At 49.1% G+C, this 23,543-nt stretch overlaps 1 protein-coding gene across 2 annotated transcripts in view; it reads left to right on the top strand.

The window, feature by feature from the left end:
• The window catches only part of LOC146862312 (uncharacterized), a 296,683-nt gene that overhangs the window by 270,838 nt on the left and 2,302 nt on the right, over positions 1-23,543 (top strand). For both annotated transcript variants that reach the window (XM_085641506.1, XM_085641507.1), the window contains exon 9: positions 23,350-23,526. In XM_085641506.1, the coding sequence (XP_085497632.1) occupies positions 23,350-23,526 (177 nt within the window). The remainder of the gene's footprint in view (positions 1-23,349; positions 23,527-23,543) is intronic.

Genomic DNA, 23,543 nt, shown 5'->3' on the forward strand with positions numbered 1-23,543 from the left:
AGTGCTCGTCGGATTCTGGTCATCTTGGCGTCCTTGCCCCTGTTGATACGTAAACATACTAATCATCTTTCCTTTTCCAAACTTCTAAAAATATGGCTATTCCCCTTGGGTCTTTCCTGTTAGGCTTACTAAATGAAAACATCCGGGTCCTTCACAGGTACTTGCATGTTCTATAAATATAACTATGTTTGCAGCACACAACTATTTCTACGAATTCCAGTTTCTGAGCCCCATAATCCCCTCTTACAACAAAATGGCCAACAAGTGAAACGTTATCATATCAACCAATCAGCCTTATTGAGTTTGACCTCAAGGTCCTCTGTAATGTCATTTTGAAGGCCATGCTGTCTTGGATCAACACGTCAGGGAGGGTTTCTTGCTGAGATCCTGCCTATCAACCAGGTCTTCCTTCTCCAGTACCTGCTACAGAAATGAAACTGACTGAAGCATTTGTCTGTTTATGTGCCCTTTTTGGATTTCTCTCCAGCGTTCTTCCGGGTCGACAAAGCAAGACCAGGGGGTGGGGCTGAGTTAAATAGGTTGGGAATATATGAACTTTTCCTGTAAATTATTCTTGCCCTGTATACTCATACTTCAACCCAGGTGAAATTAAATTATAAGTGCACATTTCAAGATTTCAAATGGAGAAAAACTGCCTTTGTTTCCCACTTTATTTTCATACTACATAGATAATAAACTTTGAAGTACTGAAGGCCTCTTCAGACATCCCAAGAATAGGAACATGTCTATGCAGATGATTCAATAATTCTACTGCATACACTAAAAACACTTAGACCCCCAAATGGTGACTGTTAAACCATATCATAAGAGTAAGAATAAATCTAATATTATAATATTTGGGAGGAGCAAGTGAAGAAGGAAACTCAACAGCTTTACCTTGGGAGAAGAGTTCTTGGCAGGACAAAGTTTGGAAATCTACGATATTCATAATAAAATAAAAAGTAAAAAGTTAGGGTGCGGGTAAAGTCCTGTTCCTGGAAGGCACTGGAATGGGGCCTGAAGTCCTGAGATATTTCTTACTGTTGCATCTGGCCTAAAAAGCTAATAATAAAAGGAGACTGGTCAATATGTTGGTGTGAAATAGTATTTGCGAGACAAAGAACAGTATAGCCGACAACAAATTATGGCTGTTGCCAGATTTAGGTTCCCAGTCATGCAGACAACAGCCAGGTTCCAGGAGAGGCTAGGAAAGCAAAGGAATTCTGCCTGCTTCCCATGATTTCATTAATACTTTTGGAGAGTAGTCATGACTTTTTCCCAAGAAATTGTTATCATGGGCTTCTGCGTCCCTCACATATTTTAGTAAATCTATACTTTTATGTACTTTGCACTTCTGACTGTTTAACAACTGAATCTTGCGAACCAGGCTGTCTCTTGAAATGTTTCCATACTACAGAATGGTTTACAGATTAGTCGTTGGCTGGACCTAGTCGGCTTCTAACTGAAAGAGAGTTGACCTCATATCCACCCTGTTTGCATATCCAAAGAAAACATGTATCTCCATAGATGGCAGCCACAGGCTACTTTAAATATTTTCATAACGTTGGAGACATATGTTGAATCTCAGTGTAGTGACACAGAGCTGTATTCATTATGCATTTGAATTTTTAATTAGATTAGCGCTTTGGAAATGTTAAAATCAACAGATAAAAGGCAAAAACCTACCTATGATATATAGCTTTATCTTCTATAATGGGTGCTGCTTATTCATTTATGCTTTCCGATCATGCTGTTAGCAAATGAAGCAGGTAAATCAGTGGCCCCAGGCACCCACCACGAAGTGCAGTAGATTGCCGAGTCTGCAAATAAAAACTGATTCCTTGCATAGCATGTCAGTCACAGTCAGTGAGATGTGCAGCATCATTTGAATGCAGTTTTCTTTTAGCTGGAACGCTGTAGGACAAAAGATGCTAGGGTAAAATGCTCTGCCTGTAGGCCCAGGCTGAGGGGGCAACTCCAATACCCCAGAAAATCTTCCCAGCCATGAGGATACACATTAGGTCCCTCATCTAATCAGCCTAGCTGTACAGTGCAGGCAGGAGTACAGATGCCATAGCTTGCTTCCCACAAAAGCAACTTCTTTGAATCTAAGCTGAAATCACAAAAGCCTGGCCCTCAGATGGATGCACAGGCAAACACCACATGTACCTCATTTAGCAGGGCCACACAGCCACAGAACTCTGCCAAGTTATTCCCAGTATTATTGCAAACTAGTGTGCAAAATAGTATCACTAATTTGTGTTGGTATACATTGCTAGTATTATTTACATGAGCATCATGTAAATAATGCTTTGTTTAAAATTAAAGTGCTGATGTGAAGCTACAAAAGGGACCTGTTAGCTCTATCACCCCTTCCCTACCCACAACACCCATAGTGATACCTTAGTATAGTTACTGGGAATGGAAGGCAAAAATCTAGTACATGTGCCTGAATGTTCTTGGAATTCATATGTATGCAGGTCATTGAGCACTCTAGTTTTCAATGGCGTGTTTTCCTGGAATTGGTCCGAGTAAGTATATGCAATTCGCATGCTAGTAACATCCAGCTAATAGAGTACAGCTAACAAGAAGTGATGAGTGGGGACATAACCACGCCAGAGGGTGAGGGGAGCTTGTGGTGTATGGAGGCTCTAGCCTGAGTAGTATGTATTGAGTGAGCATCAGCTCCTCATGGATGCTTGCATGTACTGATGAGGAGGACACTCTCAAAAGCTGGGTAGAATTTCACGAGCATCATGTGGTAAAAAAGGAGCAAATGGAGATTGCATGTTTAGTGAGGGAAAGAGATAAAGGAGGAAGTGGGGCTGGAAGGAAGGGCATGCAGAAGGGTGTAAGGGGTTTTGTCAAGTCAATAAATAGTGTGTGTATCATACTGCAAAAAGAGCATCACAATTAAACTGCATCAGAGGCCTACCAATTTAGATTTTGCATTTACATTTTTAGCCTAAACAAAATGTGTTCTAATTCCAGCAGGTTAGAAGCTAACACAATGAAAATATAAACCCGGTCGTTTGAGAACAAATATCAACCATAAGCACATAGTTGCAGCTATGTAATTGAGTAAAAAAATAATGTGTGCTCCTCAAAGTAGAGAACAATGAAAACACTCACTGGCACATGCATCAACAATGCCATTTGCGATTCCTTATTAGCGAAAAATAAGGATTCGCTAATAAGGAATAGCAAAAGGCTATGCATGTAGGAATCGCTATTCAAATAGCGATTCCTTAACTTTCCTTAATTGCTACTCGCAAATTGCGAGTAGCAATTAAGGAATGCCGTCCCATTCATTCCTATGGGCCTCCAGGCCCATAGGAATGAATTGTAGATTGCATGAGCAATTTGCGAGAACCAGTAGGTACTCGCAAATTGCTCATGCAATTTCAAGGGTACAAGGGTGTCAAAATGACACCCTATTGCACCCCTGAAATTGATATGTGCACATATGTTGCACACACACATGCTCTAAGGGCATGTGTGTGCGCAACATGAAACTTTGAAAAATGCACAAAAGTCCATGGCGAGAATGAAAAGCAACGGAGATAGCGGACAGCCCTGACGGGTGCCGCTGGTAAGAGCAAACGGGCGCGATAACGTGCCATTAATGCGGAGCCGCGTGGTGGCAATAAAGCCAGCCGTAATGCCCATGCGCTGCATTACGGATAAGAAGAAAGGCCACTCTAGAGAATCGAAGGCCTTTTCAGTGTCAAGTTGCCACGGCGGGTGTGTCGGGGTTTATTCTATGCAGTACAGTGAATAAAGTTCGCAAGTTCAGTGATGTCGAGCGATGGGGTATGAAGCCAGATTGAGCCGGCGCAATAATAAACTCCATCAATTGTGAAAGTCTGTTGGCCACAATTTTGGCGAGAATCTTATAGTCAATATTCAACAGTGAAAGGGGCCAGTATGACCCACATAACGCCGGGTCTTTGTTCGGTTTAGGGAGCAGAACAATGACTGCTTCGCTTAGAGTGGGCGGGAGAGTCTCACGGTCCAAGGCCTCGGCATAGACCTCGATAAGCTTGGCAGCGCTGCGCTGCATGAGGAGAGGGAGGGAATCCCCAGAGTAGGGATTCCCCCTTAATGCAGAAGAGCGGGTGCCTACCCCGCGTACAGAGTTATTGGCGGGTGCCCACCCTGCTTATGAGTTATTTTTTATGAGGGTGTCCACCCCACGTTGTTTGCCTTAGCGGAAGCCCACCCCTTGTATACTTTCGTGAATCACCGCCGCGGCCCGTTGCGAACAGGAAGACAGGCACGTTCGCCTGACTGTGGGCAGAGCCTGTCGGAGGGAGTGCGGCCGGAAGCAAGGGGAAATTTGGCTGCGGATGTAAATGAGGACGGGAGACTACCCCGCCTCCACAAGCTCCAAGACAAAGTCCCAGGTCCCAGGAGGGGGCCCGGGTGAAGTGAGGAGAGAACCGGAGGGAGAATCCAGGCGGGAGCCCACCCTGCGCTGGATGGTGCCAGACGAGGAGCGGAAGCCCACCCAGCCTCCGTGCACGCCGAGAGGAGCAGGAATGAGGAGACTTCCCTCCAGCAGAGAGCCCAGTGAGTAAGGGATGGCTGGGAGGGGAGCAGAATCGGGGCACAGGCTTGGTGCCTATTTCTCGAGTGGACCCGCAGGAGAGCTGGCCGCTCCAACGTCGCCCACATTGCTTCCAGGGCCCCCAAGGGGGCCTAGGGGGTCCAGAGGGGCCCGTGCCCCTTCCAGTTCTAGTGTCTGGGCGGTCCTGCAAGAGAGTGGGCCTCCCCAATGATGGGGGCATGTTTGTTGTTAGACCCCCGTGTGGGTCCCAAGGGCCAGTGGTGCCCGGGCCTTCCTCCGTTTTGCTTCTTTTTACAGCTGCCCGGCCTTGCAGAGGGCAGCTGCAATGATGGGGGCAATTTTAGAGAGTCCAGTGGGGGCCCCGAGGGCACAGTCGTGCCAGGGCCCATTTACTTTCCTCACAGCTGCACCGCACCAGCGTGGGCACCTGCAACGTTGGGCAGCATTTCTTTTTGTTCTAGAGTCCCTGAGGGGGATAGGAGGGCACAGTGGTGCCAGGCCTTCTTTGCTTCACAGCTGCACGGCAATTAGCGTCAGCTGCAATGTTTAGGCAAACAGTTTTTGGGGGGCATTTTGAATGAGATAGGAGTGAGATACACTCCTGTGCCCCAGCGCAATTGCGCACTTTTGAATTCTGCTGCATTGGCAGCCGCCCTGACATTTTGGACGTAGGGCATTTGAGCCCCTTCTGATGCCAGTTGGCCAGGGGGACTGTGGGTTGATAGGGCGTCAGTCCCTAATGTGATTTATGTGGTGCGCAGGAAATGGGATTCATGTACTGTGATTTATGCACCCTGATTTAGGCCTCTAATGTGGTTTTATGATTATGAGGTTTTGCATACTGTGTTTATGTTTGAGGTTATTTGCATACTGTGGTTTATGCTTGTGAGGTTATCCTCTACTGTGATTTATGCCCCTAATGTGAGTTATGCTTAGGAGGATATGGTCTAATATGTTTAGGCTTATGAGGTTGGCGCGAATATGTCGCTTTACACCATGAGCAAATACCACGCGGTAGGTTACAACGCGGACGTTACATCGTCCACGTTGTTACCATGCATGGCTTTACATGGCAAGTCGTTTTTACGACTTGCACTAGATGGCGCGCTGGACTTAGGAATAGTATACATTACTATTCCTACTCCAGTTTGCGGAAACAGCAGGGAATGTGTTGTATTTAAAATACAACACATTCCCTGGTGTTGCGCGCCATCTAGCGCAAGTCATTGAAACGACTTGCGATGTCATGCCATGCGTGGTAACAACGTCTGTGTTGTAACCTACCCGTGTAATATTACCTGCGTTGAAACCACTGTTTCCAGTTGGCGCATAATGTATTTTACGCCTGAGGTGATACTGTGCCTAATATGGTTTGTGTTACAGGATAATGCTGAGTACAGTGTTTGCCACGAATTACTGGTTGTGGTCTAAGTCTATTATATATTCTACATTTACTATTTTCACTTTGTGATGGTTCTGACAGTGGTCCAAGTGGCCCTGTCATGTGTATATAATCCCCTGTAAATATTGCCTAGTGCCAGGTGGCACAGTGTATATTGTGTGATTACTATTCTAATGTGTTTTATGATAATACAAAGGCTATTTTTGATATAACCTTGTGTGGAGTTCCTTTTGTGGTGTGTCTAGTGTGTTGTTGCTGTGTGTGTGTTGCGCAAATGCTTTACACATTGCCTCCTGCTCGTGCCAAGCTACTAAGGAGGTGAGCATGGGTTATCTTCGGCGTGTAACTCCATCGCCCTGACTAGAGTGGTGGTTTCTGCCTGGCTTTGGCGCAAGCCTTAGCCAACCAGAAATCCCATTTCTAACAGTAACCTTCAGTTCCCCTCAGATAGTTTTTACATTATGATTTGTGTTTTGCACTCTATGATCCCTTCTTGAGAGAATAATTATTTCCCTATTCTTTTATTTGTGTTTATATTTTCTTTCCTCACCACTATATATTAAAAAAATGTGTTTTGCGCTCCGCCCAGTGTGTTGGTCTGCACCTGGGCGTAAGATGCGGCCCAATGATGAAGCATGACACTGCAAAGTGTGTGAGGGCAGTATTAAGAAATTCGATTTCTTTACCTCGCCCCCCTTTCTTTTCCTGCTCTAGACTGGATAATTAGAGTAGTCCGTAGTGGGAATATGCATTAGCATTCTTTTGGTAAACATTCACATTGAAGTCCAAAAGTCCCTTTTTTCTAGTTTTGTAGTCCTTTTCTTTGTAGTGAGTAATAAGCTTTGGAGGGGGAGTTAGAGAAGACTATTCCCTTGTCTCTCCTTATTGTGATTTTCTTTTTTTGAGCTATAATGCATGCCTAATGCATTTTAGGGTAGTGATGGAGACACCAGCACTAAAATCCATTAGTCTAACCTCTGCTGTGGGGTACTTTACAGGGCTGGCAGAAGGCACCAGATCTCCCCAGTGATTTCACCAGCTGCCATATAGATGAATGTGTTGCCCCTGTCTTCTCATCTGCCAAAAAAAGGCTGATGACAGCAGCAGCAGCCTGGGATAGTCTGACTACTCAGCCTTATTTTTCTCCCATCAAAGTCCCCAGCTCTTGCCTTAAGCTTCATAGTACCTTATAGTTCTCTATCAAGCATTGTGGAATGAAATAAAACAATACTGATTTGCTGCTCCTCTTAACATGGCAACGTTTCAACCTGGCCTGACCATGATTCCAGTATATCTAATGCTAAGGTTTGGGTATCAAAGCTCTAGATAGTTCATCAACTGCTAAAACTTCTATTTCTGCCCACGGGTGGCAAACAAGCTTGCTAAGTGCCCGAATGGGTTTAACACTCAGACTATTTTTGCACAGCTAAGAAATCTCTATTATTCTACCCTTAAAATTTACAAAAAGAAATTAAACAGACTCGTACCTGGTTCTCCTCAGATCACATTAACTCAGCCATTAACTCAACTAGGCAAGCGTTCAACATAATCAAAGGGTTTCCAAACCCTGCTTGCTGCGCACCCACAATCTCTTCGTCTAGCACCCTCTGCAAAGCTTTCTCAGGTTTTTCATCAACAATAAATACTCTCATCCAAGCTCCTCTGTAATCTACTTCAATGAAAGCGACTCTTCCTACAGTACCCGTTTCTACTACATCCATCACTCCCACTATGTTTATTGATTTCACCTGATTCTAGTTACAAGTTACTAAGGAAACTGTTCTGTTGGTTAAATCAGAGCCTTCCCCTGGATGTGTGTCTAGCTCAGTTCGTGCACCTGCTGCAGACATGCTTTCCCCTTTTATAAAAGATGTTTTTAATCAGCCTTTCAGATGTGCCTCTGTTTATAATGACTAAAAACCAACACTTGGCTTGATGAAAAAACACTTGCTGACACAGCAGTTTTTTTGTAGACATTGGTAGATCTTCCTGCTCCCCCTTGTAATTAAAATGTCCAAAAAGGAAGAGAACCATCAACTCTCTTCCCTTCTCAGTAAGGCTTCCATTGCAAGCACAGCTCTGAGGGTTTTCTGGTCTCTATCCTTGATTGGTCAAGAATTGTCACAGATCAAGGTGGTGTTACTGCGAAATGTTCAGCTGCCATGGCAGACTGTTCAAAAAGATTAGATATTGACTTGTCCAATAAGATAGCCGTCTTCATTGTACTTTTTGTTCAAATCACTGGTGGTCTGCTATCCTGGGACCTTCACCTACTCCTGTTGTACTGTTCATAACCTTGGACTTGTTTGCGACAAGCCCGTAACTTGCCCCAGATTAACGAGATCTTCAGAAATTGTTCTTTGCACCTGAGTATACTGAGAAAAACTGTACCATTACTGTCCTTCTCTCATTGGTTTACATTGATCTAGATAGTCAAAGGCAGATAACTGGACTACAGTAGCATGGTGTATCTTGATATTCCAGCTTTTTTGGCCAATCGACTACAGCTGGCTGGGAATTCAGTGGCACACCTATTGATTGGTCTCTCTTAGTGCTTATCGGATTCTGGTCATCTTGGCGTCCTTGCCCCTGTTGATACGTAAACATACTAATCATCTTTCATTTTCCAAACTTCTAAAAATATGGCTATTCCCCTTGGGTCTTTCCTGTTAGGCTTACTAAATTAAAACATCCGGGTCCTTCACAGGCACTTGCATGTTCTATAAATACAACTATGTTTGCAGCACACAACTATTTCTACAAATTCCAGTTTCTGAGCCCCATAATCCCCTCTTACAACAAAATGGCCAACAAGTGAAACGTTATCATATCAACCAATCAGCCTTATTGATTTTGACCTCAAGGTCCTCTGTAATGTCATTTTGAAGGACATGCTGTCTTGGATCAACACGTCAGGGAGGGTTTCTTGCTGAGATCCTGCCTATCAACCAGGTCTTCCTTCTCCAGTACCTGCTACAGAAATGAAACTGACTGAAGCATTTGTCTGTTTATGTGCCCTTTTTGGATTTCTCTCCAGCGTTCTTCCGGGTCGACAAAGCAAGACCAGGGGGTGGGGCTGAGTTAAATAGGTTGGGAATATATGAACTTTTCCTGTAAATTATTCTTGCCCTGTATACTAATACTTCAACCCAGGTGAAATTAAATTAGAAGTGCACATTTCAAGACTTCAAATGGAGAAAAATTGCCTTTGTTTCCCACTTTATTTTCATACTACATAGATAATAAACTTTGAAGTACTGAAGGCCTCTTCAGACATCCCAAGAATAGGAACATGTCTATGCAGATGATTCAATAATTCTACTGCATACACTAAAAACACTTAGACCCCCCAAATGGTGACTGTTAAACCATATCATAAGAGTAAGAATAAATCTAATATTATAATATTTGGGAGGAGCAAGTGAAGAAGGAAACTCAACAGCTTTACCTTGGGAGAAGAGTGTTTGGCAGGACAAAGTTTGGAAATCTACGATATTCATAATAAAATAAAAAGTAAAAAGTTAGGGTGCGGGTAAAGTCCTGTTCCTGGAAGGCACTGGAATGGGGCCTGAAGTCCTAAGATATTTCTTACTGTTGCATCTGGCCTAAAAAGCTAATAATAAAAGGAGACTGGTCAATATGTTGGTGTGAAATAGTATTTGCGAGACAAAGAACAGTATAGCCGACAACAAATTATGGCTGTTGCCAGATTTAGGTTCCCAGTCATGCAGACAACAGCCAGGTTCCAGGAGAGGCTAGGAAAGCAAAGGAATTCTGCCTGCTTCCCATGATTTCATTAATACTTTTGGAGAGTAGTCATGACTTTTTCCCAAGAAATTGTTATCATGGGCTTCTGCGTCCCTCACATATTTTAGTAAATCTATACTTTTATGTACTTTGCACTTCTGACTGTTTAACAACTGAATCTTGCGAACCAGGCTGTCTCTTGAAATGTTTCCATACTACAGAATGGTTTACAGATTAGTCGTTGGCTGGACCTAGTCGGCTTCTAACTGAAAGAGAGTTGACCTCATATCCACCCTGTTTGCATATCCAAAGAAAACATGTATCTCCATAGATGGCAGCCACAGGCTACTTTAAATATTTTCATAACGTTGGAGACATATGTTGAATCTCAGTGTAGTGACACAGAGCTGTATTCATTATGCATTTGAATTTTTAATTAGATTAGCGCTTTGGAAATGTTAAAATCAACAGATAAAAGGCAAAAACCTACCTATGATATATAGCTTTATCTTCTATAATGGGTGCTGCTTATTCATTTATGCTTTCCGATCATGCTGTTAGCAAATGAAGCAGGTAAATCAGTGGCCCCAGGCACCCACCACGAAGTGCAGTAGATTGCCGAGTCTGCAAATAAAAACTGATTCCTTGCATAGCATGTCAGTCACAGTCAGTGAGATGTGCAGCATCATTTGAATGCAGTTTTCTTTTAGCTGGAACGCTGTAGGACAAAAGATGCTAGGGTAAAATGCTCTGCCTGTAGGCCCAGGCTGAGGGGGCAACTCCAATACCCCAGAAAATCTTCCCAGCCATGAGGATACACATTAGGTCCCTCATCTAATCAGCCTAGCTGGACAGTGCAGGCAGGAGTACAGATGCCATAGCTTGCTTCCCACAAAAGCAACTTCTTTGAATCTAAGCTGAAATCACAAAAGCCTGGCCCTCAGATGGATGCAAAGGCAAACACCACATGTACCTCATTTAGCAGGGCCACACAGCCACAGAACTCTGCCAAGTTATTCCCAGTATTATTGCAAACTAGTGTGCAAAATAGTATCACTAATTTGTGTTGGTATACATTGCTAGTATTATTTACATGAGCATCATGTAAATAATGCTTTGTTTAAAATTAAAGTGCTGATGTGAAGCTACAAAAGGGACCTGTTAGCTCTATCACCCCTTCCCTACCCACAACACCCATAGTGATACCTTAGTATAGTTATTGGGAATGGAAGGCAACAATCTAGTACATGTGCCTGAATGTTCTTGGAATTCATATGTATGCAGGTCATTGAGCACTCTAGTTTTCAATGGCGTGTTTTCCTGGAATTTGTCCGAGTAAGTATATGCAATTCGCATGCTAGTAACATCCAGCTAATAGAGTACAGCTAACAGGAAGTGATGAGTGGGGACATAACCACGCCAGAGGGTGAGGGGAGCTTGTGGTGTATGGAGGCTCTAGCCTGAGTAGTATGTATTGAGTGAGCATCAGCTCCTCAGGGATGCTTGCATGTACTGATGAGGAGGACACTCTCAAAAGCTGGGTAGAATTTCACGAGCATCATGTGGTAAAAAAGGAGCAAATGGAGATTGCATGTTTAGTGAGGGAAAGAGATAAAGGAGGAAGTGGGGCTGGAAGGAAGGGCATGCAGAAGGGTGTAAGGGGTTTTGTCAAGTCAATAAATAGTGTGTGTATCATACTGCAAAAAGAGCATCACAATTAAACTGCTCAGAGGACTACCAATTTAGATTTTGCATTTACATTTTTAGCCTAAACAAAATGTGTTCTAATTCCAGCAGGTTAGAAGCTAACACAATGAAAATATAAACCTGGTCGTTTGAGAACAAATATCAACCACAAGCACATAGTTGCAGCTATGTAATTGAGTAAAAAAATAATGTTTGCTCCTCAAAGTAGAGAACAATGAAAACACTCACTGGCACATGCATCAACAATGCCATTTGCGATTCCTTATTAGCGAAAAATAAGGATTCGCTAATAAGGAATAGCAAAAGGCTATGCATGTAGGAATCGCTATTCAAATAGCGATTCCTTAACTTTCCTTAATTGCTACTAGCAAATTGCGAGTAGCAATTAAGGAATGCCGTCCCATTCATTCCTATGGGCCTCCAGGCCCATAGGAATGAATTGTAGATTGCATGAGCAATTTGCGAGTACCAGTAGGTACTCGCAAATTGCTCATGCAATTTCAAGGGTACAAGCGTGTCAAAATGACACCCTATTGCACCCCTGAAATTGATATGTGCACATATGTTGCACACACACATGCTCTAAGGGCATGTGTGTGCGCAACATGAAACTTTGAAAAATGCACAAAAGTCCATGGCGAGAATGAAAAGCAACGGAGATAGCGGACAGCCCTGACGGGTGCCGCTGGTAAGAGCAAACGGGCGCGATAACGTGCCATTCATGCGGAGCCGAGTGGTGGCAATAAAGCCAGCCGGCATGCCCATGCGCTGCATTACGGATAAGAAGAAAGGCCACTCTAGAGAATCGAAGGCCTTTTCAGTGTCAAGTTGCCGCGGCGGGTGTGTCAGGGTTTATTCTATGCAGTACAGTGAATAAAGTTCGCAAGTTCAGTGATGTCGAGCGATGGGGTATGAAGCCAGATTGAGCCGGCGCAATAATAAACTCCATCAATTGTGAAAGTCTGTTGGGCACAATTTTGGCGAGAATCTTATAGTCAATATTCAACAGTGAAAGGGGTCGGTATGACCCACATAACGCCGGGTCTTTGTTCGGTTTAGGGAGCAGAACAATGACTGCTTCGCTTAGAGTGGGCGGGAGAGTCTTACGGTCCAAGGCCTCGGCATAGACCTCGATAAGCTTGGGTGCCAGCAGATCCAAAAATGCCTTATAAAAATTGCGTGACAAGCCATCAAGGCCCAGGGCCGAGGAGCTCCGTAGCACTTCAATCGCCCCGCGAACCTCAGTCACCGTGATGGGCTCCGCCATGAATTCCTGCATGCCCTTTTCTAAAAACACCAGTGCAATTTTGGATAAATAGTCGTCCCGTGATGAGGTGTCATCACTCTGTCTGGTCGTATATAATGCCGAGAAGTAGGCCAGAAACTCATCCCTAATCTCAGAGGGTGTCGTGCGGAGCGTTCCATCCTCACCCTGGACTTCAGCTATGAATGACTTACTGTACGGTGGTCGCAAAACCTGCGCCAATGTGCGACCCGACCGGTCGCCTTCGCCATATCTACGGGTGGTTTGGTATTTGCCTAGATATAGGATCTCTCTATCCGCGGTCTCCCTGTATTCGGAGAGGAGGCGCAGCCTCCTAGCAAACACGTCATCAGACGCTGCAAGTCTCGCCTCCGCATCTATCGATTCTAACTGAGACTCCAACTGAGCAAGTGTCGTGCGCAACGACTTCAGTACCCCGGCATGCTTAGCTATACAAACCTCCCGAATGTAGGCCTTAAACCCCTCCCAGAGCACTGCCCAGGAGTCCACCGAGCCGGTGTTAATTGCGAAATAGTCCTCAATCGCCTCAGTGACCTCGTGACAAAATAGGTCATCTAATAGCGCTTTTCCAGGGAATCGCCATTGTCGCGCAAAACCTTCAGGGCGTGGCACATCCAAGCACAGCAGTACCGGTGAGTGGTCCGAATATGTTCTGGGAAAAGTCTTCATGGTCCGAAACCAGGGGGACAGACTTGGGGAGAGCAGCCAGTAGTCAATCCTAGTACAGGTATTGTGTTGGCAAGAAAAATGTGTGTAACTAGTGGTGGCTGGGTTGCGCTTGCGCCATATGTCAATGAGGGAGAACTGGCAACAGAGCTCTCTGAGAGCGCGCCGTGCCCTAGGCTTAGTGTCAGCGGCCTCCGAGGTACCGTCTAAGCCCACATCAAGCAACAGGTTAAAGTCACCGCCAATCAGGAGCATAGCAGGCTCCAGGGTTGTAAGTTGGGCAGTCAGCGCGTGAAAAAATTCCGGGGAGTCAATGTTGGGGGCATACACACACACCAAGATGATCCCATGTCCCATCATCACCCCTCTCACTATGCAATAGCGTCCCTCCTTATCCCCAATAACCTGATGGCAATGAAACGGGACTCTTTTGTGAATCAGCACTGCAGCGCCTCTGGCATAATTGCTAAAATTGGCAAAGTACCTGTGCGTTCCCCAGGATGCAGCAAAACTAACGTTGCTAGTGGAGTGTAAGTGTGTCTCTTGGATAAAGGCAACATCCACCTGGTGCCGTTTCAGATAATGCACCACTTGTCTGCATTTACGTTGATTATTAAGGCCTCTGACGTTCCAAGATAGTAATGACAAGTTTATGGGGTTTTCATTCAAGCCTATACGAGCCATCTAAACATCTGACAATTCAGTCGAAAACAGGGTTCATCAGTACCATCATACATCATCAAGGTCGTCACACACCAATAACTGATTCTGAGATCAAAACAACCTACCCCAGGGAGGAGCCTAGCGCGCAACCAAGATGGCCGCGTAGGTGCGAGGCTCCCGAGGACCTCCGCAACCTCCTACGATTATCCTGAAATTATCCTGCCCTGGATGAGGGGACTATGTTGGTGAACCTGAGCTGAGGTGGCACCCGTTTCCCGCTTCCGAATCGGACCTCGGACACCGGAGTGAGCACCGATTGAGGTGTGCGGCCTTCCCCTCGCCGGACCCCGGATTTGCGCTGTGGGGTGATCCAGTGACAAAGTGAACAATAGCGGCAGGCAGGGCCTGGCGACTCGCGTACCCCGCACTTTCGCTTTCGCTTTCGCACCACCTTGTCGTCTCTGCGAGGTTGGGTCGCGGAGCCCTTGGTGTTGGTGTGGTGTGGCCTTGCTGGGAGACCCTGCCTGCCTGCAGGCTGTGATCCACCCCGCTGCTCTGAGGGGGCCCTCCCGGAGCTCGTGGCCCTGCTTTCCTGCCCTTCACGACGTGGCTGGTGCGACTGGGAGACTGGTGGCCATGGCCACGAAACAAGATGGAGACCGGGCAAAGACCAAATCGACCCGGCGTGGCGCCGTCCATCAGGCCAACAGTATGGACCGCTATACCCTCCAGAAGGGATCTCCCGATGGACCGCGCAAGTCCCCTGAGAGCCCTCCTGATGCCCCAGACCTGCCCGCAGATCTGACTCTGCGAGATGTTATGGGCGCCATTGCCGAGATGAAGGCCTCGGTGGGCCAGCGGTTTGATACACTGGCGCAGAAGATTGACTCGGTCCTCGTGGATGTTGGCCTGGTGAGGGCCGATCTTTCCAAAACCAACGACCGAGTAGAGTCTTTGGCCCACACCGCATCGGGCCTAACGACAGATGTGGCGGCCTTGCAAACAGAGGTGCGCCGGCTTAGTCAGGCGACTGCGCTTATGGATCGACGCCTGGAGGACTCCGAGAGTCGGGCACGGAGGAACAACATCCGCATTATCGGGGTGCCCGAGGGACGCGAGGAGGCGGCGGCGGATCTCTTTGTGGAGGACCTGATTGCTACCCATCTCCAGCCACAGGGGCTGAGCAAATTCTTTGCTGTGGAGAGGGCCCACAGGGTTCCCGGGGGAAGGCCGAAGGTCGGAGCCCCTCCGAGACCTCTCATCGCCCGGATTTTCAATTTTCGGGATAGAGACGCTATCCTGCAAACCTCCAGACTGCATGGACCGGTCAAGCTTGACAATATGGAGGTTAATTTTTATCCTGATTTCACCCCAGCGGTCCAGAAGCAGAGACTGAGCTTCCTAGGCGTCAAACGCCGTCTTCGGGACCTAAACCTCAAATACGCCATGCTTTTCCCGGCCAAGCTGCGTGTGGAGGTGGATGGTCGCACGCACTTCTTTGATCGTCCCGAAGCGGCCGGGGACTGTCTGGATACTCTGCCCGGGGATCGTGATCGGGCGGGGGGGGGGGGCGGCGGGGGGAGACGGCACGCTGGATCAGGACTGAGGGTCTAATATTGGGCCTCACTCTGGACGAAAATGATGCCACTTTTGATTCTGCGTCAGTTTTTGTAAGTTCCCCTCCTATGGAGGTTGTGTTGGGTCTATTGGGGGTTCTCCCTCCTCCTCTAGGGGGTTTAGTTAGTCTAACTATATATGGGGCGACAGGCACACTGCACGTTGGGGGGGCTGTTTGGGCTCATGCAGGGGTGCAGGGAGGGGGGAGTTCTGTTGGGGTGGGTGGGTAGGGATGGGGTGTTGTTCGTTTTTATCACAAGGCAAACGTATTATTGTGTTAGTTCTAAAGTGCTCTCCGGGGGACGAATGATGGCTTCTGTATATGATGGGGGGTAGGGAACTAACTTTGTTGTCTTGGAATGTGAATGGACTGGGGGACAGGATCAAACGGGGTGTGGTCCTGCAGTTTTTGAAGCGAATCTCGCCCGATGTAGTCTTTCTGTAGGAGACACACCTCATTGGCAACTCCTTCTGCGCCATGAATCGGCGTGGCTATCGCCTAGTGGCTCACTCGGGCTTCACGTCCGGCTCACGGGGTGTGGGCATCATGGTGAAGAACTCGCTCCCGTTGGAGATTGATGAGGTGCTCCACGATGACAGGGGACGTTATACGGTCTTGGTGGGAAGACTGGAGGGCAAAGTGGTTGTCTTTGTGTCAGTATACATCCCACCGGGGCTGCAGTCGACCACCTTTGCGGACCTTGGGCGCCTTCTCCTTGGCCTTCCGGGGGGGCTTTTGGTTGTGGGGGGGGATTTTAATGCGGTGGTATCTGGGTCTTTGGATCGTCACCCCCCTAGGGACCTCCCCCGGGCACAGGCGTGGCTACCCGGCCTCTTGGATACATTTGGAGTAGTGGACTGCTGGCGTTTAAAACACCCCACGCAGCTGCAGTACACTTTCCACTCGGGAGCCCATGGTAGTCTCTCACGACTAGACTATGTCCTTGTCCCGGCGGCCTATGTTGGGAGGGTGGGAGAGGTGCGCCATTTGCCACGGGGTATTTCGGACCACTCCCCGCTCCTACTGCACTTTGATGTCTTTCCGAGGGGTGAGGGTAGGGTGGTCCCAATCAATCCTTGGTACCTGCGCGACCCCACCATTCGTGCTGAATTGATTAAATCCCTTCAGCGATATTTTGATGAGAATGTGGGGTCTGTGCCTTCGGCCGTACCGCTATGGGAGGCCTTCAAGACAGTACTCCGAGGGGAGGCCCTATCCCTTATTTCCCACGCCCGGAGGCGCGAGCGGGAGGAGGTGACCCGGATGGAGGCTGAAATAGCCGAGTTGGAGGGGAATTTAGAAGGTGGGGTGACGGATGCTGCATTACATGTCCTCCAACTCAAGCAAGCGGCCTACAGGGCCCTCGTCACGGAGGCGGCCAGGGGCCTCAGTAGAGAGCAACAGGGGCGACTGTATGATGTGGGTGATAAGGCTGGTAAACTTATAGCGTGGTTGGACAAAAAAGAGAGAGCGAATCGTGTGGTCCCGCTGATTGAGAAAACGGATGGTGTGTGTGTAACTGAGCCAGAAGAAATTGTCTCCTGCTTCGCGGATTATTTCCATGGGGTGTATTCCCCGGTGTCTCCCTGCTCGGAAGAGGATTCCCGTGCCCTGCTCAGTGATATCGCGCTGCCGTCCCTTTCCGGGGAGGACAGGGTGTCGTTGGACGCCGCTCCCACCTCCGACGAGATCGCCCTCGCCATACGCTCGGTCGCTTCCGGCAAGGCCATGGGTCCGAATGGTCTCCCTATCGAGTTGTACAAGTTGCGACCGGATACGCTGGCACCCCACCTCCGGGCTATGTTCCTGGCGGCACACTCGGTGGGCTCCCTCCCGCCGGACCATCGTCTGGCTACAATCGTGGTCATCCACAAGGAAGGGAGACCTCGGGACCGGGTTTCATCCTATCGGCCCATTTCGCTACTGAATGCGGAGCCCAAGATTCTCGCCAAGGTACTGGCCAATCGGCTGGTCGGCGTGGTGGGCGATTTGGTTCATCAGGACCAATCTGGCTTTATTCCCCATCGCAACACAGCCCTTAATCTGCGGCGTTTGCACGGTGTGCTCGCACGTGCCCCGTTCATACGGGAGCCGGCCATTTTGGCGTCCTTAGACGCCACCATGGCGTTTGACACGCTTGAGTGGCCATAGATCTGGGCGATGCTTGCGAAGTTTGGATTTGGCCCAGGGTTCATCAGTTGGGTCAAATTGCTGTATTCGGGCCCATTGGCGCAGGTGTCGGCTCCGTTCGAGCTGGGCCGGGGCACACGGCAAGGCTGCCCCTTATCGCCGCTCCTCTTTGCACTTGCCTTGGAGCCCCTGGCGGAGTGGCTGCGGTGGGAGCCTTCCATCCGCGGTCTCCGCTGGACCCCTGAGTATGAAGACCGCGTATCCCTATACGCTGATGACATCCTCTTGTACCTAGCTTCCCCACGTAAATCACTCATAGTACTGGTTGATGTTTTGCATTCATTCGGTCGTAACTCCGGTCTGGTCATCAACTGGGCTAAATCGTGTGTGTATGTTCTCTCTGGGGAGGCTCCTATCCTCCCGCGGGGCTGTCCGATCCAGGTCGCCCCGCAGGGATTTAGGTACCTGGGTGTCTTCATTACTCTGGACCCGGAGGCTCGGTATGATCGGAACTTGCTTCCCCCCCTCCAGCGTCTGAAAGAGGATGTCGCGCGCTGGCGGCGTTTGCCGCTTTCGCCGCTCGGCCGGGCGGCATTGTTTAAAATGATGTCGCTGCCGCGTTTCCTATACGCGTTGCAGAACACTATGGACCTCGTCCCAGCGCGCTACTTCCGCGAAGTGGAGAGTTTGCAGCGCCGCCTGTTCTGGGACGGGAGGCCACGTATTGCCCTGGCTAAGCTGACGCTCCCCTGGTATGACGGGGGGATTGCCCTCCCGGATATTAAACGGTACTATTGGGCCTCCCAGCTAGCTGCGATTAATCAGGGCCTATATGGGCCCGCCTTAAACCCGGCGTTTGAAATGGATAGGATGCTACTTCCAGGTGGTGACCATAATCGAGCGCTCTACTCCAGCGCGCCCGACGCTCGCCTAACGGGCCCCACGCGTGTCATGGTGCGAGTGTGGCATGCGGCCAATGCTGCAATGGGGTGGAAGGACCGTTTGACCCGGGCGTCACCACTATACGCATCTGAGCGGTTGGGCTCCTTGTGGACCTCGAAGGGCTTTGAGAAGTGGGATTTAATAGGCATTAGCAAAGTGGGGGATCTCTGGACGAGGGGAGGATTTAAAACGTTCGAGATGCTGCAGACGGAATTTCAGTTGCAGGGCAGCGAGTACTTTCGGTATTTGCAGGTCCGGCATGCGCTGGGCTCCGTCTTTCCGGACATTGCCTCCATCCCGGAGTGTTCCCCCCTGGAGGATAGAGTGCTGGATGGACACGTCCCTGACAGCACGATCTCACTGATCTACAAAAAACTGATCAACGACCGCTCAGACTTGTTGACTGCCCTTCGTGAGGCTTGGGTAGCCGATGGGCTGGAGCTGGACGACGAGGACTGGATCTCCGCGGTGGCCTCCCCGAAAGAGGTGGCCATACCGGCTCGCCTTCGTATCGTCCAGCTCAAGATACTCCACAGGGTCTATATGACGGGGCCAAAGCTCCTGCGTATGGGCTATGCTGAGGACGGTTTGTGCAAGCGTGGGTGTGGTGTGCTGGGGACTTTTCTGCATATCTTGTGGGAGTGCCCGGAGGTGGAGGGGTTCTGGCGTGGTGTGCATGAGGTGTTGCGAGTGGTCACGCATGTGGCGCTGTTGCCCGAAGCGAGGAGATGCCTGTTGAATGTGTGGGAGCCTACCGATTACTCGGTGCCGCAGACGTTATGGGTGACTCTGGGGTATATGGTTGCCAAGCGTGATATTGCCCAACTGTGGGGATCCCAGAGGCCCCCGACTGTCTCGGCCTGGAAGGAACATATGGATTGGTGCATGTTTCGGGAAAAGGTGGTGTATGTGGCGAGAGGTAAGCCTGCGACATGGGAGAAAGTATGGGGCCCCTGGAACGCCTACCGCGGGGGAATCTGTGCTCCACCGTTATTGCCCGATCCGTCGCCGGCCCCGTCCCCTTAGCCAACTCATCCCCCCGGTACCTGGGCATTAGGTGTACCCAGCCCTAGTTCTGATCTCTCCCCCCCCTCTTGAGATTCCTATGGATGGCTAGGATCCCCCCTCTAGGGGAGCACGTGTTGCTATTTCCGATTGAGGATTGCCTTGTGGGTTTGTTTGTATTTGTTGTTCTTTAAGTTTAAAATGGAACTGTATAGTGGGGTCTGGATAGTGTGGCTCGCAACGATGTTACCTCCTGTGCATGCTCGGCCGCAGCACCATGTGTTTTATAAATGTATATCGTATGCTCCTTTTATTGCTAGCGGCCGGCCGGAAGGTTGTAGGCCCATAATTGTATATTTTTTGAGTCTTGTAATAAACGGTTTAAAAAAAAAACAAAAAAAAAACAATACTATCAATAAAGGTTGAATTCTAAAAATAAAAAAAATTTAAAAAAAACAACCTACCCCATCCCCCCTCCCCCCACCCAGCCATACCACAAAAACGTGAGGCAGTCTCAAACCTGTAGACAAAAAAAAACTCCAAACTGAATCGCCATGTGCAATGAACCATAAACAAACGGAGCATCATAGCCAAAATGATTCCCATCGGTTTCCACCAGGGGGGGTGGCAACAACCCGACATCAACCCAGCAATACGCAGCAGTCTTACAAAATTGTCCAGAGTCCCCAGCCTGTACCCAATGAAATAAACAAGATTCATACAGAGGCGCCACCTCATCCCATCCCATAGCCTGTAAACAAATCTTGGCTAGCCACCGATCCACTGTGCGGGGGAGACTGACCACCCCCGCCGCCCCGGGGAGGACTTTTGTTCGGCCTGTATGCGCGGCAAAATTCTTGCACTTCAGTGGGTCTGTCAAAGAACCTCACACGGCCATCAATCTCCACCCGCAACCTCGCCGGGTAGAGCATGCCGTATTTTAGGCCGAGATTGCGGAGCGCATCCTTTGCCCCTGCATATTTCCGCCGGGCCTCCTGAACCATAGCAGTGAAGTCCGGGTAGAATGAAAGTTTTGAGCCTTGCCAAGTTAGATCTCCCTTTTCTCTGGCTAGTCGCAATGCAGTGTCCCGGTCTCAAAAGTTCATGATGCGAGCTATCAGCGGGCGAGGCGGGAGTCCCGGATTAAGACGCAGCCCCAGGGAGCGATGTGCCCTTTCCACCACAAATCCCTTTGTGAAGGAGTCTCTCCCAAAGATGTCGGCCAACAGTTTTTCTACAAACACGTCCAGCCGGCCCGTCGCTGTTGATTTCGGGACCCCAATAATACGTACATTATTGCGACGACTGCGCGATTCTTAGTCCTCGTTTTTGATGGCCACCTCTTTTAAAATGTGCTCCATTCTGTCTAATCGCTTGGTTTCCTGTGCAGCGCCGTCTTCAATGGCCGAAATCCTAGCCTCCGCCCCATCCAACCGATGATCATGGGCCTGTATCTTGGCACCCATCGCTTCCAGCGTTTTATCCAAAGAGTCGAAGCGACTGTCTATGGACCTGAACCCAGCTCTCATCTCTTGTAGCCAGTCCGGAGACGGGGCATGAGCCGCAGACCCACCGGACGTGCTCTCGTTCTGCACCGCCATGTCGGGGGCCCTCTCCGACGAGTGCTCAGCAAGCTTTTCGAATGGCAGCGTTTTTTGTTTCGGGTCCTTGCGACCCATGCCCCAGCACGTGAGACTGGACTCCAGCCAGCCCTTTCAGGATCAGTGTCGGCAATGCGTCGGGATGGCGCCAGATTAACAAGGCGACCCAGGCCACAATTCCTCTGCGCGGGGCACCAGGTGTCACGGCCCTTCACGCAGGTCCATGCACGTTCTTCCCCCTCCTAGCCTTGGACGTGGGTCGCTGCAGCGTGAAGTTCAGGCCGCCCGGAGGCAACCCCTCTGGTCTGGACCAAGGATCCTCTGCGCAGCTCCTCAATACTCCCACATGACATGCAGCACCATAGAATTAGGCCGAAGGATAGTAGGCCCAAGCGCCGGGTCAAAGAGGTAAGGCCGTCCGGCATATAGAGCACACGTCGCCCACAGAGAAAGGCCTGGTGACTGGGGCAGGAGCGACCCAAGCGCCCGGCCCAAACCGGCCAGCCCGCCCGCCCCTACCACCGCAAACAGGCCGACGCCCGCCCCCGCCGGCCTTGCCCGCCTCAATCAGCGAGAGACCCGGGGGAGCAAAGCGCGTGGAGCCGCCCCAGCAGTGCTGAACTACCGCCGAACACCCGACCGGCTCCACACCAGCAGCAGTGGGGGGGGCGAGGCAGACCCCGTCCAGCCCGTGCCCAGGCGTCCAAACCCCCCCGCAGGCCCCTCAAGGTACCTGTGTCCACGCCGGCTGCCGCAGCTCCGATGTCTCTCTCCGGATCGCCGAGTCAAGCCGCCATTTTGCCTCCGCAGTCCTTGGGTTCGAGCCGCCCCCGGGACCGCCGCCAATGATTCCGCGGACCAACCAGCATTAGAACGCCATCCTGGGGTCAGGGGGTGAAGCGGCAGTGCCCGCCGTCCGTTTCTGCCATCAAAGAGCCGGGGACATCAGTGATTTTGCTGGGCTGGCGGCGGAGCTTCAACACTGCGCAGCCATCTCAGCCCGCGGCTTGGCCACGCCCCCGAGGGCAGGGCATACTTAACCATGATATTCACCTTCCATTGGATATCATGGCTAAGTCAAACTAAAAGCAGGCGTAAGAAAAGTAGCGATAACCAAGGTTAGCGCTACTTATCGCTATGCTTGTTAGTGTGCCCATTGATAATTGGAGAAATGTCGGTTAGCGACATTTCTCCAGTTATTTTGGGAAGGAATGCCCACTTTGCATTTCATTAGAGATACAAAGGTGGGCGTTACGGGAAAGGGCGCTAAAGCAAGGATTAACGTGATAGCGTGACCTTGCTGATAAAGCGATAAAATTATCGCCGCTTTTCAGCCCAAAACGCCCGCAAAAGCGGCGATAATTTTATAGCGCCGCCTTGTTGATATGCCCCTAAATTAGCTAGATTGGGCCTTGCATCAGAAGCTTGAAGCAGGCATAGACATGAGGGAAATGTGTTCCATTCTCAGATAAAGATGCGTTACATCATGTGCTGCAGTGCACAGCACACATACACAGCCTGCAATTTTTCTGAGTTTCTCCAGGCATATGAATTTGTACCAGAAGGCTAGGCTTCCAGTACAAATCTTATGCTTGACAGCATACACTCACCTCTGCATCATTGTAGTAGGCTGTGCATTATGCAGGGCAACCTTGTTTGACCACTAGCTCAGAGGATGACAGTAACAGCAGGCCAGTCTTAGTAGATATAGCTCTGCACTGTGTTTTACTCCTTGCACAATACAGTGCAGCACATTTGCTTACTGTGCAGCATTGCATGAACATTTTGAAAATCTGGTCTGTGCATTCAAATACTCTGTCCATGAACACCAGTCGGTAAGGTTTTCTAGGCAATATCCATGAGTCCCTAATTGAATAAGAGTGCCTGCAAATTTACGAAAGAAGGTACACAGCAAGAAATTAACTGATCAGTTTTCTCATTCCACTCAATTATGAGTCTTAGGATGCAAGTAAATAGCAATGCCAACTGCATATAACATTCCAATCCCATTAGACTTTCAGGTCTTTTTCTACGGTGCTGACAAAGATGCAAGCGGACATTTAACCTACGCGGAACTGGTGAAGGTCCTTGGTGAAGATGCTCCAGAGGAGGATGCTCTGCAGATGTTTGATGGAGATAACAACCAGATGTATTCTTACCTTGAGCTGATGAACACCTTCGAACTCTCAGGTACACATTGAGTGGGT

The sequence above is a fragment of the Triturus cristatus genome, chromosome 2_2 (genome assembly GCF_964204655.1).
Source record: "Triturus cristatus chromosome 2_2, aTriCri1.1, whole genome shotgun sequence".
NCBI classification, from domain to species: domain Eukaryota; kingdom Metazoa; phylum Chordata; class Amphibia; order Caudata; family Salamandridae; genus Triturus; species Triturus cristatus.